General features: G+C 34.4%; 1 protein-coding gene across 1 annotated transcript in view; it reads left to right on the top strand.

Moving 5' to 3' along the window:
• The window catches only part of LOC6039236 (acetylcholine receptor subunit alpha-like 1), a 232,809-nt gene extending 217,002 nt beyond the window's left edge, over positions 1 to 15,807 (top strand). Inside the window, exons 6-10 of the mRNA XM_038264193.1 lie at positions 9,174 to 9,354; positions 9,641 to 10,101; positions 10,186 to 10,406; positions 10,468 to 10,727; positions 13,661 to 15,807. Of these exons, the coding sequence (XP_038120121.1) occupies positions 9,174 to 9,354; positions 9,641 to 10,101; positions 10,186 to 10,406; positions 10,468 to 10,727; positions 13,661 to 13,864 (1,327 nt within the window). The 3' untranslated portion in view covers positions 13,865 to 15,807. The remainder of the gene's footprint in view (positions 1 to 9,173; positions 9,355 to 9,640; positions 10,102 to 10,185; positions 10,407 to 10,467; positions 10,728 to 13,660) is intronic.
• Positions 15,808 to 16,506: the final 699 nt, after the last annotated feature.

Genomic DNA, 16,506 nt, shown 5'->3' with positions numbered 1-16,506 from the left:
AATTTTTTCTAATTTTTTTTTTAAATTGAACTACCTTAAAAAAATCTTAAATCAATGATTGTGTGTTCTCTTCCCAGAAATAATTTGTAAGATAGAGAATCAAGAATTGATTGATCAAACTAAGTAATTTGCCTGTCCATTGCCGGGCTCAGTTTTTGTAGATTATGGATCCAAAATTTGGATATTTAAAAATTGAGCTGCAGATTTGAACATTGTTCCATTCAGTAACATCTCATTTATCTTGTAGTTTTAGCATTACATTGGTTAGGATGGTCCAAATCTGGGCTTACTTGGGGCTATCCCCTGAAATCAAAGATTTACGCATCACTAGCCTAAGTTCCAAAATTTGAGCTTTTTCTGACCACTGACCACCAAGTTTGGACAAAATCGTCAAATTGTATGGAGAAAAGCAACTGTTTCAGTTTTTGACCAATGGAAGGCGCAATAACTATCCAGTTCTTATCAATTTTAAGAACTAATATCTTCTTTAAATTTGGAAAAACTTTCCCGAAGACACCTTATTTTTTGGGTTTTTTGCTAAAAAGTTATTAACCATCGAAAATAGCAATTTCCGAGCGGACTGCTCTAAGGGGCTACATAGAAATAATTACCGTCATCTGGGGCGAATCAGGACTACAGTCTGAATAGGGACAGCAAAAATCCTTAGATCTTGTTGTCTTATTTTTGATTGTAGAGTATGACCCCTGAAGAACCATAAAATAATTTAGAATTTTTGGATTCAATGTGGCGGTCAAAATGGAGGTCAAGAAATATGGTGTTTTTTTAAAGGTCTAATAAACCAAATTTCTAGTTTTTGCTTTTTGGGTGCTTTTGAAACCGTCAGGGGTATTAAAAAACACCCAAAAAGCAAAAACTTGGTGTATTGGACCATTAAAAAAACAGATGCCGAATTTGATGTCAAAAACAAGAAAATAAAGCATGCCGATTTCATTTGTTCCTGATTCGGTTATCCGAAGTCCTTCGAACTTTGGATAATCGAAACTTTGGATAATCGAGGCTTTGGCTAGTCGAATTTGGATTGTAAAATTAATAGCCCTCCTTTATTTGCATTAAAACCTTTAAACTGTTAATACATGTTTTTCTCTACATTTTCAAAATTTATCATAATTTCTCAAAAATATTTAGATTTTGTTTTCAAAAACGAAAGCATTTAATATGAAAAACTTTTGAGTGAATTTTGACTATTATCAGAAATACAATTCTAATTTTATCGTTTTGGTTTTAAGAATATGGTTAGTTACATATCTAAGACCTTAGAGAAAAATGCTTGAGAAATATCTGCGTGTATTTTTTTTATTACTTTTTCGTAAACCTTTTTTCCGAAACCACTCGTCCAAAATGATTTCTTTTGGTCACATTTTTTAGTTTCCACCGTGGCCAATCTCCAATTTTTATTTAATATATCAAAAATCGGAAGAACAACTAAGTGAATACTTATTATCAACTAATTTTCACTTTGTGCATGAGCTTGCGATTTTTAAAGGAAGAAATAAAATGATAAAAATTCAAAACGTTAAAAAAATTTAAGCTTGGATTCAACAACTCTGAAATTCAATTAATTAAACATCACTTTCAAATTATATAATTTCTGATCAATAATTCATTTTTAAACTATTTAATTTATATTTTTTGGATTTTACAGATTAGAATTTGCATTTTGAAAAGTTTAAAATTTCTTTATTATTTTTTATTTTCTTATTTCTGAATATCAATTGTAAATATTTTCCAAAGTTTATGTTGCCACCTTTTCAAAATGGACCAAAAACAGTGAGCAAATACAATATTTAAAAAAATAGCTTCACAATTTTAATGGAAATAACTTATTTCGATTAAGTCTTTTTAGGACCAGCGACCAGGTCGGTCCGGAAAACAAATTTGAAATGTTTTCCTGCTTTGATAATCATATACGACATGTTTGGGCTCGTTTAAAAATATTTAGAATTTTTGTTACATGTCGCGGAACCGCGGAAAGTTTTTTCTCACGAAAAAAGGATTTCGCCATCAGCTAGATATTTTGAAAACTAATGATGCAAAACAACTGTACTGATTTAAAGTGTGTTTTGAACACTTAAAATAATAAAACCATAGCTTGTAGTTTTGATTTGTAACCCTCTCAACTTTGGTCAGAGTTTAGTGACATAAACTTCAGAATAATATTCGCAACGGCTAATTGAAGATTTAAAAATTTTACACTTTCAAATTTCTAAATTTTCATAATTTTTGATATAATTTTTTTTTGGTATAAGACAAAGAAATGCCAGAAATCAAAAATAAAAATAATAAAAACATAAAAAATTTAAGATAACAATTCAACAGAATAATATCAAAAAATCTGAAATTCCAAAAATTAAAAAATCTAAAACTGAAAAATAATAAAATAATTGATACTTCAGAAATCCTAAACTAAAAAAAATATCATTTAAAAATTAAGTTATTCAAAATCCAATAAATTATGTTTTTTCAATCTTAATTTTTGGATGCTTTAAATATTTTTATGTTTGAATTCTAGTATTCCTAAATTAATTTATATTTACCAGAAAATTAAGTGATTTTTGTAATGGCTTTTCCCTTATTTCCGCATTTTAAGATTCAGCGTTTTGATAGTCAGCTTCATGAGGCAATTCTTCAATATTATTTAAGCGAATACATTATTTCCAAACGTTATTTTCAGTCCCATCCAAATAAACAAATCAAAATCTCATCAACACATATTGCTCCCGAAGAAATATCAAACGACGCTTTTTGTTTCTGGTCCTTTTCAGCTGCGTACCGCTTAAGAGAAGTCTTTTCGTAAACCTTTTCTTGACCGTTCCTTGAGATTTTTTTGTATGGAGTTTTAAGAGTCTCCGTACTACAGGACATTTTTTAAAATTTTCGTTTGAAAGTAAAATATAGTTCTTGTAGCAAAATTCAGACTAAGATTTGATTTACAGGAAAAATGTAATTGATTTAAGAATTCTTACATAAAGTATTCTTTACTTTTAAAACAAAAATTTAAGATAATAATTACACATGATAATTTCAAAAAATCAGAAATTCCAAAAATGAAAAAATCAAATACATAAAAATATAGAATAATTACAACTAAAAAATCCTTAAATTATAAAAAAACATTTTTATCATTTTTAAATAAAGATATTCAAAAATAATTTTCAATCATTTCAATAAATTATGTTTTAATAATCTTATTTTTGATGCTTCGAATATTGGTATGTTTGAATTCAAGTGCAGACTAAGATTAGATTTACAGGATAAAACTAATCAATTTATGAATTCTTACATAAAGTTTTCTTTATTTTTAATTTAGCAAGGTTTCGTAAATATAAAATTTCTAAACCATTCCTAGAGTCAAGATATTACTTGAACAAACATCGATTTTAATAAATGGTTACAATCCTAAATTATTAAACATGTATATAGATTAAAATTTTATTAAAAATTATCTTTAGAATTGAGATCTGATTAAATTTTTTTGTCATGTTTTAAAATTTTATTTTTGCTCAAATTCTGGACCAATTTTCAGAATACAATGAGTAATGAATTTGAAAATGGCGTTTAGTCGGAATATTAAAGTTTAAAATGATTCGTTTTAATGTTTGATGCAATTGAGAAAAATTTTAACGGTTACATATGCATTTAAAAATGGTTACATATGCATTATTCACAACTCTTCCAGTGAATATGTTGGCGTTAAAAAAATTAATTTAATACATTTTATCTAAATTTTTTAACACGTTAAAATTAAACACAGGCACTGATTTTTTTTCTTCAAATATATATTTATTATAGGCCTACACAGAAAAAAATGTGAATTTACTCGACACGGAAAAAATGAATCACATGTAAACTCAGTTGATGTAAACTTGAGATTCGACGTAATTTTTTGTTGTTGCCATGGAGACACTTCAGAAGCTGAAATTTCAACGATTATATTTTTTTGTATTTCATTAAAATTATTTATTTTTGAGAGCACCAGGAGCTTCGCAAAATATGAAATGGCTTCAATAGCTTAGAACAATTAAAATAAAACATTGTTTAAGTTTGTTTATAAAATTTTAAGAAAAACAAATATTCCAGTTAAGAGTTTTATGTTGTGCTAGAAAATAGAAAAAATGAAAAATGTTAGATAAACCATCACAATTATCACACAGCTGAAAATGTAAATCCAGACATAATACTTATGGTTAGATAAATCGATATTTCTTTTTAAAAATATTTATGCTTTCAAAAATTTGATTCGAGTTAAGTATATTTTAAATTTAGCGACGTTTATCACGAAATTGGATTGCAATTAAACAATTCAAGAAAATGTTAAAAAAACACTTTCTCTACTCCTTTAATACAAACTAGCTGTTAAAATAAAGAAAAAAAAAAATGACGAACGAGTTTCTTCAATAAATACATTGATAACTTAATATGAAAATCTTCGAAAACTTTTTTGCATACATTACATTAAAATTTTACAATTCATCTCAATAATTATACCACAAACCAAGTGATGGTAAAAATGATTTGCTGATTTTTATACTCCTTGAATTTTTGCACCCAAGCCCCCCCCGAACAAAAATCCTGGCTACGGCCCTGTTTATGCAGGTATGACTTGCACTTGCAAAACTAACTTAAATGACGCACATTTCTAACAGATAAAGAGATGTTCAACAACTGAAAAATGTGCGCTTTTTCCAGGGTTCAAGAGTTCTCAGGGACGTTGGGAAAACATAGTAGAGCTATTCTCTACGAAATCGGTCTTTTTTCTTCAATTTTAATTTTTGTATTTTTTAATCCGACTGAAACTTTTTTGGTGCCTTCGGTATGCCCAAAGAAGTCATTTTGCATCATTAGTTTGTCCATATAATTTTCCATACAAATTCGGCAGCTGTCCATACAAAAATGATGTATGAAAATTCAAAAATCTGTATCTTTTGAAGGAATTTTTTGATCGATTTGGTGTCTTCGGCAAAGTTGTAGGTATGGATACGGACTACACTGGAAAAAATAATACACGGTAAAAAAATTTGGTGATTTTTTATTTAACTTTATCACTAAAACTTGATTTACAAAAAACACTATTTTTAATTTTTTTATTTTTGATATGTTTTAGAGGACATAAAATGCCAACTTTTCAGAAATTTCCAGGTTGTGCAAAAAATCATTGACCGAGTTATGAATTTTTAATCAATACTGATTTTTTCAAAAAATCGAAATTTTGGTCGTAAAATTTTTCAACTTCATTTGAGTTGCGTTGGAGAATTTGAACGGTGTGCGTCGCGGTCCTAGCGCAGGATTTTCGTTGCCGTTTCCGTCTTTGTTGTCCCCCCGATTGTGTGTGTATTTCGATCCGGGCGGTTTCGGGATGTTTGACAGTTGCGTTGGAGAATTTGAACGGTGTGCGTCGCGGTCCTCGCGCAGGATTTTCGTTGCCGTTTCCGTTTTTGTTGTCCCCCCGATTGTGTGTGTATTTCGATCCGGGCGGTTTCGGGATGTTTGACAGTTGCGTTGGAGAGAAGATTGGCAGCACTGCTTGCCCGGTTCAGTTCGGTTTTATAGCTCGTGATTTAAAATAGAAATATTTGAGTGAATATTGATCGTATCGACGCGGAAAATGTGTTTTTTGACGGCTTAGATCGCCTTCATTGCTGAAACGATGAAGTTTTCGACTTTCCGAGTTAAATTAGTGGCTTTTTCTCGCAAAAAAAGTTTGGATTTTGAGGCTGAAAGATGGTTTCTTTTCGGAAAGGAAGAGAAATAGACAGCAATGACAGAAACAGCATCATAATTTTCCATGGTGTTGCTGTGAGCGAGTACTCTTTATGTCTCTTTTTCTCGTGTGCGTGGGTGTTTGTGTGAGTGACTTGAGCGAGCGTGAGCTTACGCTCCAAAATGCGGACAGAAAGGGAAGGAATATATGCTGTCAGTTTTTGAGTGGTCGGCAGCGTGACGGACTGGTGAAGGCGCGGTGTGTTTGTCAGCTTTTGTGCGAGAGATAGTAATCGCGAGCATCTCGCTCAGATTGGCAGTGTGACCAGTTTAATTGGATTTTAAATGAAGATTAAAATCATTTGACTGTGTTGATGTTATTGGAAATAGTGAAACAAGAAGATCATACCAGTTCAAAATTTAAATAGTTATGAGTTATATGGGGCATAGTTTTGAAGAAAAAGATTGAGTGCACGACTTGCTCTGCTCAAGGTTTGCTCAAGGTTTGCCAGTGGAACTGGTTTCGTGATAGGCAAATTAATCCAGGAAAAAACGAGATTGTGATTTGTGGCGGCTGCGTTGCATGAGATTTGTGCCAGTATTTGTGCAGTTTGAGCCATCTTTCTGGCTTGTAAAAGGAAAAATCAGTAATGGTGAAAATAAACGGGTTTCGTGCGCATGATTTCCGGAGTTAAAATTTTGGGAAAATCGGCTGCCATCATCGCGAAGATCACTCCATCTGTAATCCTGCTAACGCGTGCTTCAACGATAGCTGGTTGCCACTACTGATAGCAGCACACGCATACGCATACAACGACAGGAAGATGGTCGTTTAGTCATTCACGAGGATCTACATCGAGATCTACATGTATTTGCTTCTCTCTCAACGTCTCAACGGTACTCTAGTGTCAATCGACTTTGGTGAGTCGGTGTTGGTGAAACAAGGTTTGTGGTGCTAGGTAAGTCCGTTCCTGCTTTTGCAGGTGTTCGACTACATCAAAGGTAAGCTAAGATATACTTCATTCATTAAAAAAAAAGAGAACATAAAAATTCAGAGTGGGGTTAAAGGGGTTGCCAATATTACTCATGTTTTTATTTGTTATAAATTACCCATATATTTTTCTATTCACAGGAAGCGAGTTGTGGCGCTATAACCACGGCAAGTAGTGTCCAGGGCATTTGTGGAAATACAGTGTCCCATCCCTAGAGGGTCCCGGAGCACCAAAACTTCTTAGTATGGTGGCTCCCAACGAATTGCCTAAACAAACAGGAACGTGAGCGGGGGATCCCCACGTTTCTTCCTCCCCTGTAGATTCAGAAATGTGTTGTTGTTTGAACATTCGTGCTCAAACTCAATCCAATTCAACGAATCATCTTTGCGGTAAACTTTACGCAGTTGGCCTGGCCGCTTTAACGTTTGTGATGTTTCAAAGCAATTTATTGCATTGGGGCACTGCAATTGTTAATAATGACAAGAGGATGCTAGGCGTTAATCAACCTAAGGCATTTTCCAGGATGCCCTCGAAAGACTGGCTGCGCTAGGGTTAGATTAGATTAGATTAGAGATTAGATTAGTAAAATTTTTCAACTTCATTTTTCGATGTAAAATCAAATTTGCAATCAAAAAGTACTTTTGTGAAATTTTGATAAAGTGCACCGTTATAGCCATATTTAAGTGACTTTTTTGAAAATAGTCGCAGTTTTTTTATTTTTTAAAATTAGTGCACATGTTTGCCCAGTTTTGAAAAAAATATTTTTGAAAAGCTGAGAAAATTCTCTATATTTTGCTTATTCGGACTTTGTTGATACGACCTTTAGTTGCTGAGATATTGCAATGCAAAGGTTTAAAAACAGGAAAATTGATGTTTTCTAAGTTTCACCCAAACAACCCACCATTTTCTATCGTCAATATCTCAGCAACTAATGGTCCGATTTTCAATGTTAATATATGAAACAATTGTGAAATTTTCCGATCTTTTCGAAAAAATATTTTCAAAATTTTCAAATCAAGACTAACATTTTAAAAGGGCGTAATATTGAATGTTTGGCCTTTTGAAATGTTAGTCTTGATTTGAAAATTTTGAAAATATTTTTTTCGAAAAGATCGGAAAATTTCACAAATGTTTCATATATTAACATTGAAAATCGGACCATTAGTTGCTAAGATATTGACGATAGAAAATGGTGGGTGGTTTGGGTGAGACTTAGAAATCATCAATTTTCCTGTTTTTAAACCTTTGCATTGCAATATCTCAGCAACTAAAGGTCGTATCAACAAAGTCCGAATAAGCAAAATATAGAGAATTTTCTCAGCTTTTCAAAATATTTTTCAAAACTGGGCAAACATGTGCACTAATTTTAAAAATGAAAAACTGCGACTATTTTCAAAAAGTCACTTAAATATGGCTATAACTTGAAAACGGTGCACTTTATCAAAATTTCACTAAAGTACTTTTGATTGCAAATTTAACATCGAAAAATGAAGTTGAAAATTACGACAAAATTTCGATTTTTGAAAAAATCAGTATTGATTAAAAATTCATAACTCGGTCAATGATTTTTGCACAACCTGGAAATTTCTGAAAAGTTGGCATTTTATGTCCTCTAAAACATATCAAAAAATAAAAAAATAAAAATAGTGTTTTTTGTAAATCAAGTTTTAGTGACAAAAGTTAAATAAAAAATCACCAAATTTTTTTACCGTGTATTATTTTTTCTAGTGTAGTCCGTATCCATACCTACAACTTTGCCGAAGACACCAAATCGATCAAAAATTCCTTCAAAAGATACAGATTTTGAATTTTCATACATCATTTTTGTATGGACAGCTGCCGAATTTGTATGGAAAATTATATGGACAAACTAATGATGCAAAATGGCTTCTTTGGGCATACCGAAGGCACCAAAAAAGTTTCAGTCGGATTAAAAAATACAAAAAAAATCGAATGACCGAAATCCTAGAGAACTGCTCAGTAAATAAGTTCAACAACAAGTACGGAAATCTCTTGGCGAATAAAGTGTGCTACTTGGGATTGTACATTTATTGTTAGATTGTTAGCGCCTTTTGTAGGTAAGACAGGTTGCTGATGGGTTTTATATTAATTCTCGAATAATCAATTCATTTGCAATTACCTCGAGATTTGTTGCTCTGAAAACATCAGCCTCATCAAACAGGATTTCCCAAATTGATGTTGTTATCAATTCAGCCGCTCCAAATCAATCAAAGTTTCGTCCTTTCATCACACTGGAATAGATGATGCACTCCGAACATCACGATGTCTGCCGGCTTTCGTCGAAATTGATCCGTTGCATCCAGCCAGCCAGCTAGTCAGCCATCGACCTACCCCAAACGATTTCTCCCCTTTTCTGATCCATCACTAATGCACCTTTTTTTTCGTCTCTCTTTCTCTCTGTGTACTCCATGCACGGTTTAAAAATCATCCCCATTACCACAGTGCGGACGGTAACTACGAGGTGACAATAATGACAAAAGCAATTTTACATCATACGGGTAAAGTAGTATGGAAACCACCTGCCATTTATAAATCATTTTGTGAGATCGATGTTGAGTACTTTCCGTTTGACGAGCAAACGTGCTTCATGAAGTTCGGATCCTGGACGTACGACGGCTACATGGTGAGTACATCGTCGACAACACAAACACACACGAGGTCTGGCCCAGGATCAGTCGGCTTTTGTCCGAATCTGTATTTGCTCTGCTCGGTTGATTGTGGTGTGTGTGCATGAAAACAATGAGCATGATTGAGTAAGAGTGATTGAACCGCTGCGGTAGGGGCCGAGATTTGAGTAAATTTGGGCAGTGTCTGTGTTTGACAGCTGAGCGAACACAAGCGTGCGGATTCTGTTTGTGATGTAATTTAGCGGCAACTAATGGATTCCCTCGTTCGGTCACATTTCACAGGTGGATTTACGCCATCTCCAGCAGACGCCAGACTCGGACAACATCGCCGTCGGCATCGATCTGCAGGATTACTATATATCAGTTGAATGGGACATTATGAAGGTGCCTGCCGTTAGAAATGAAAAATTTTATAGTTGTTGTGAAGAACCATATCCGGATATTATCTTTAATATAACGTTAAGACGAAAGACACTTTTCTACACCGTGAACTTGATCATACCTTGTGTTGGGATATCGTTTCTCTCCGTGCTAGTGTTTTATTTGCCCAGTGACTCCGGCGAAAAGATATCATTATGTATAAGTATATTGCTGTCACTCACTGTGTTTTTTCTACTGCTGGCTGAAATCATTCCACCAACGTCACTAACGGTTCCACTGCTAGGCAAATACTTATTATTCACGATGATGCTAGTCACATTGTCCGTAGTTGTTACCATCGCCGTACTGAACGTTAATTTTAGGTGAGTTCCCCCAAACAAAAAATAAAACCCCTGAGAATCATTCTAACCACATCCCCTTATCTTTTTCCGTTTGCCGCCCAACAGGTCACCCGTTACGCACAAAATGGCACCATGGGTGCATCGAGTTTTTATAGATCTATTACCTAGGGTGTTATGCATACAGAGGCCAAAAAAAGACGACGAACCATCCGAGAACGAGGAACTGCCGCCGGAGGTCCTTACGGACGTGTTCCAGGTGCCGCCGGACGTGGAAAAGTACGTCGGCTACTGCGGGAAGCAGTACAGCACGGATTTCGACATTCCTGGTGAGTTTCCTGGCCTCACCGACCAAGAACCGGCCCCAATTGCTAATCGATTTTTCCGCAGCACTGCCACCGTCACGTTTCGACGTGGCCGCATCGGGCGGGGTGGGGCCATGTTTTGGCGAGCCCCCGCTACCAGCACTGCCATTACCGGGCGGGGACGACGACCTGTTCAGTCCGACCGGCAACGGGGACATGAGTCCGAACTGCTGCGGCGACCTCAGCCCGACGTTCGAGAAGCCGATGCTGCGCGAGATGGAGAAAACGATAGAGGCGTCGCGGTTCGTTGCTCAACACGTTAGAAATAAGGACAAATTCGAGAGTGTAAGTTTCAATTTTTTGCCGAAAAAAGAAAAAAAAACATCCCTCGAATTGCATTACCAGAACACGATTCAGAAGAACATCCTGCGGGGAGGGAGCAGAGAACGATACCTATAATGGGGCTTCCGGTTTAATTCAATTTCCTATTTTCTATTTGGCCTAATACTCCTTTTCTGCCAAAGTGCCTTTCCCAGTTTTTTTTTCTGGCTCGTTCGGTGTGGAAATGTAAACCCATACGAATAGGAAAACCAAAATGGGAACCGAAATCCTCAATCCTTTCATTGAACTGAACACAATTAACCTTAAAAATAAATCAGTAATTCTAATTCATACATAAAATCATAAAATCATAAAATCATAAAATCATAAAATCATAAAATCATAAAATCATAAAATCATAAAATCATAAAATCATAAAATCATAAAATCATAAAATCATAAAATCATAAAATCATAAAATCATAAAATCATAAAATCATAAAATCATAAAATCATAAAATCATAAAATCATAAAATCATAAAATCATAAAATCATAAAATCATAAAATCATAAAATCATAAAATCATAAAATCATAAAATCATAAAATCATAAAATCATAAAATCATAAAATCATAAAATCATAAAATCATAAAATCATAAAATCATAATATCATAATATCATAAAATCATAAAATCATAAAATCATAATATCATAATATCATAAAATCATAAAATCATAAAATCATAAAATCATAAAATCATAAAATCATAAAATCATAAAATCATAAAATCATAAAATCATAAAATCATAAAATCATAAAATCATAAAATCATAAAATCATAAAATCATAAAATCATAAAATCATAAAATCATAAAATCATAAAATCATAAAATCATAAAATCATAAAATCATAAAATCATAAAATCATAAAATCATAAAATCATAAAATCATAAAATCATAAAATCATAAAATCATAAAATCATAAAATCATAAAATCATAAAATCATAAAATCATAAAATCATAAAATCATAAAATCATAAAATCATAAAATCATAAAATCATAAAATCATAAAATCATAAAATCATAAAATCATAAAATCATAAAATCATAAAATCATAAAATCATAAAATCATAAAATCATAAAATCATAAAATCATAAAATCATAAAATCATAAAATCATAAAATCATAAAATCATAAAATCATAAAATCATAAAATCATAAAATCATAAAATCATAAAATCATAAAATCATAAAATCATAAAATCATAAAATCATAAAATCATAAAATCATAAAATCATAAAATCATAAAATCATAAAATCATAAAATCATAAAATCATAAAATCATAAAATCATAAAATCATAAAATCATAAAATCATAAAATCATAAAATCATAAAATCATAAAATCATAAAATCATAAAATCATAAAATCATAAAATCATAAAAAGACAAAAAGACAAAAAGACAAAAAGACAAAAAGACAAAAAGACAAAAAGACAAAAAGACAAAAAGACAAAAAGACAAAAAGACAAAAAGACAAAAAGACAAAAAGACAAAAAGACAAAAAGACAAAAAGACAAAAAGACAAAAAGACAAAAAGACAAAAAGACAAAAAGACAAAAACGACAAAAACGACAAAAACGACAAAAACGACAAAAACGACAAAAACGACAAAAACGACAAAAACGACAAAAACGACAAAAACGACAAAAACGACAAAAACGACAAAAACGACAAAAAACGACAAAACGACAAAAACGACAAAAACGACAAAAACGACAAAAACGACAAAAACGACAAAAACGACAAAAACGACAAAAACGACAAAAACGACAAAAACGACAAAAACGACAAAAACGACAAAAACGACAAAAACGACAAAAACGACAAAAACGACAAAAACGACAAAAACGACAAAAACGACAAAAACGACAAAAACGACAAAAACGACAAAAACGACAAAAACGACAAAAACGACAAAAATGACAAAAATGACAAAAATGACAAAAATGACAAAAATGACAAAAATGACAAAAACGACAAAAACGACAAAAACGACAAAAACGACAAAAACGACAAAAACGACAAAAACGACAAAAACGACAAAAACGACAAAAACGACAAAAACGACAAAAACGACAAAAACGACAAAAACGACAAAAACGACAAAAACGATAAAAATGATAAAAACGACAAAAACGACAAAAACGACAAAAACGACAAAAACGACAAAAACGACAAAAATGACAAAAATGACAAAAACGACAAAAACAACAAAAACGACAAAAACGACAAAAACGACCAAAACGACCAAAACGACAAAAAATGACAAAAATGAACAAAAATGACAAACAGAAAAAAGACATATACAACTACTATACAAGACAATGAAACTCAACATTCAATTACCGACAACCTCGCTGTTCGCGACCTTCGTCTGCCTGACGGCGGCCGGATAAATTCATTGGCATTTGATGGAACGCAGCAAAGCGAACGGTCGTTCCCCAATCCCGGACGGCCGTCGCTTCCTCTCTGGGACAAAATGCGCATCCCCCGCCACACCCGATTTCATATTCAATTAGGCGTTCAATTTATCACCCCTTTTTGGGTGGGCCAAGATAAACCCCGAGGGGGACTTTCGACAGCAAAGTGGACTCTCGCCATTTTGCTGTGTGGATCTCGTTCGGGTCAATGGCAAATGAACTGCAAATAATGTTGGCGGTTGTGCTTAATTTGACCGCGCCGCCGGCGCACCGGCATGACAATTGAGTCGCGAGTCGGTGAATTATAGAGGTTTTGCGATTTTCAAGTTGGGTAGAACTGAAGCGCCACTGCAGCACGAGAGGGATTTGGTTAAACTAAGCGTGTTCTGGCATAGTGATTCTGGTTTTGAAGTGCTAGTTTTGCGTTTGTTCTGACCTCTCGGATTTCGATTTCCCCATTGCAGATAGAAGAAGACTGGAAATACGTAGCACTCGTCCTAGATCGTCTGTTCCTGTGGATCTTCACGATAGCGTGCGTGGTGGGCACCTGTCTGATCATCCTGCAGGCGCCCAGCCTGTACGACAACACCCAACCGATCGACGCGATGTACTCCAAGATCGCCAAGAAGAAGATGGAGCTGCTCAAAATGGGCAGCGAGAACGTATAGCATCCGCCTGGGTTCGCATCCGCCGTTTGGAAGTATATTCTGAACTGGATGCGAACCCTGGTCAACGAGGACGACCACTAGGCAAAAAACGAAAAGATCCTCACCACAAACACACTCACCGTAGTGTCCCAAAATCCGAAGAAAACGAAACGAAACAAACGAACAAAACGAACGAACGAACGAAACATCACAACACACAAACACTTACTAGTAGAAGAAAGAAACAAATCTCACACAATCTCACAATGCTCACAGAGAGAACAACAATAGACAACCAAAGTAATGCCAAAGTTACTCCACACACCTACACACACACGTGTCCCGGAGTTGCATCGAACACGTGGATCGTCGTCGTCAGCCGGAACCACGTGAGTCAACGCTGCATCTGATTGTTCGTTTAGTGTTTTCTGTTTTGATTTTGGTTTGCTCGAGAGGAAAGAATGTCAATAACAATCAAATTAATGTTAATACCGTGTAACAAAGTGTAGTTTTTAATACAGCAGAAAACGAGCAGAGGAAAAAACGAGGGAAGGGAAAACTTTTTTATACGACAAACCCGTGCGGAGAAGAAGGTTTAAGGTTCCAGTTTTGTTTTTTCGAAGGCGTGGTAAACGCCCCAAACTGAAGCTGAAACGTTGTTGTTGGTGTAAATAGCGCGGAAATGAGGGGGGCATTTGTGGGAGTGAACAATAAGCAAGGAAGAAAATACGAGTGCAATGTGATTGACGTACTAACAGAGCAAAACCAGAACTTAAAGAACGTAGCGTAATTTGTTGATGCAGCAGAAAAAGTTGGAGTAACTTGATGTAAATAGTTGAATTTTGTTGAAGATAATCCTAGTGGAATTTGGTAAGCTAAACAGTAAGATGATGCTGAAGAACAACAAAAAAAACTTGAAATAGTTGATATTTTTTTATAACACAGATGTGGGAGGGTGAATTGAAATGATAGTTATTTTTAAGTAAATAGAAAGCAAATTAAAAATAAAAACGTCATTTAGTTAGCGATTAAATTTGCAAACCTTTTTATACACTCAGAAGCATAGGAGAATTGAAGTTTGTTTATTTACCGCCAGACGCGAATTGTGACGTTCATGAGAATATATTTTCAAAAGAGACTTTGTTCGCATTCGCATTCGCATTCGCATGGAGATGGTGATCTTAGCGGGTTGCAGACTGGATTTCTTCATGTATGTGTGATGAATATCCAGCCCAGTTTGCTTAGAAATTGATTAAAAGGAATTAAAACCAATTCTACCAAGACAGGACAGCCAGCACCATGAAAGCCATCCATTGCCGGCCGCTCCCATCTCCACCATTCACCGGGGCAGGAATAAGGATCAGGAGCACGGGAAGTGTTGATGCTAAACTTACTTAGAAAAAGGTAGCGAAACCGCAGGCTCTTTTTCCCAACCCTATTGTGGAACTTGATCAAACTGACCGTTTGACCAAATTTGATCGAATTTAAACAACAGGGCTGCGTAAGTGTCGCGGGGAGTTGGTAGTTGTGATGGGTAGAGGTCTAGGATTCGCCCTAAGCAAGCGATACGACCTTTGACATAAAAAAGTTTAGTCGGTAAGATTTTTATTCCCAAGGCAAGCAATCGGATGCTGCTGTTGAGACAATTCCCGTTTAATCAAGGTAGTGAATTTAGTATTTTAACCAGATTGTAATATTATTCTCAAGGCAAGCAATAAGATGCTATTGTTCAGACCGTTGTTATTTAGCTGGTGAACGTTTAACTCTTTATCCCGACGCGAATATTTTTATTTAAGATCCAATATTAGACAGCCGGCTGTGGAAACAAGGGATCCATTTGCATACATTTAAATGTTGACCAAGACATACAGACGATTGTAAAATCCGTTTTAGCCAGCAACAAAAGTTATCATAAAAAATTGCATAACAAGTTTCAATAAATACGCGGAGCGTTCCGAAATATATAGAATAAATCTTCTTGCACCGTTGACGAAATGACAACAACCGACCGAAACCGCGTCGCAAATCGAACTAGCTTTGCTGAATCGCGAAATTTAAGTTACTAAAGATAACTTAAATAAAAATACCAGCTCTTTTAGTTACACAATAAAATAACAACTCCTCAAAAGACAATAAACGTTCCTGCAAATGAAATCTGTAAGGATAAAAACTAGAATTTGCAACAATTAGAAAAAAGTCTGTACTACTCTTGATTCAATTCAACTGCGTCCACTGTTCATTTCTGACAGCTTGGCCGCGTCAGCATCTTTTTCTCTCAAACGTCAGAGTGTCAGAGGAAGACGATTTAAAAGAAATGCAGAGGCGGAAGATGAAGAAAGAAGACAGAAGATTTTGGAAAGCTCTCACCCGAAACACGTCGACGTCGATCTCGTTGTTGTTGCGAAACGGCTTTAATGACCAACAAGTTAGTCCGTCTCGTTCTCTCCCAATGCACTTCAAGCCGCTACCCTCCTCCTCGTCCGTTTTTGCTGTCATCGCACACTGCATTTTCTGCAGCTGTTTTCGGAACACAAACTTCCGGGCAAAAAGCAATTCCGGTTCCAAACTGCACATATACAATCCGGGAAGAAAAACTCTTCTCAATAACTTCAAAAATCCCCCCTCTAACTTCTGCGTCTTTCACACCATTCTCAAACAACTCC

Source organism: Culex quinquefasciatus, chromosome 3 (assembly GCF_015732765.1).
Source record: "Culex quinquefasciatus strain JHB chromosome 3, VPISU_Cqui_1.0_pri_paternal, whole genome shotgun sequence".
Classification (NCBI taxonomy): domain Eukaryota; kingdom Metazoa; phylum Arthropoda; class Insecta; order Diptera; family Culicidae; genus Culex; species Culex quinquefasciatus.
This window is presented reverse-complemented; position numbering and strand designations above follow the sequence as displayed.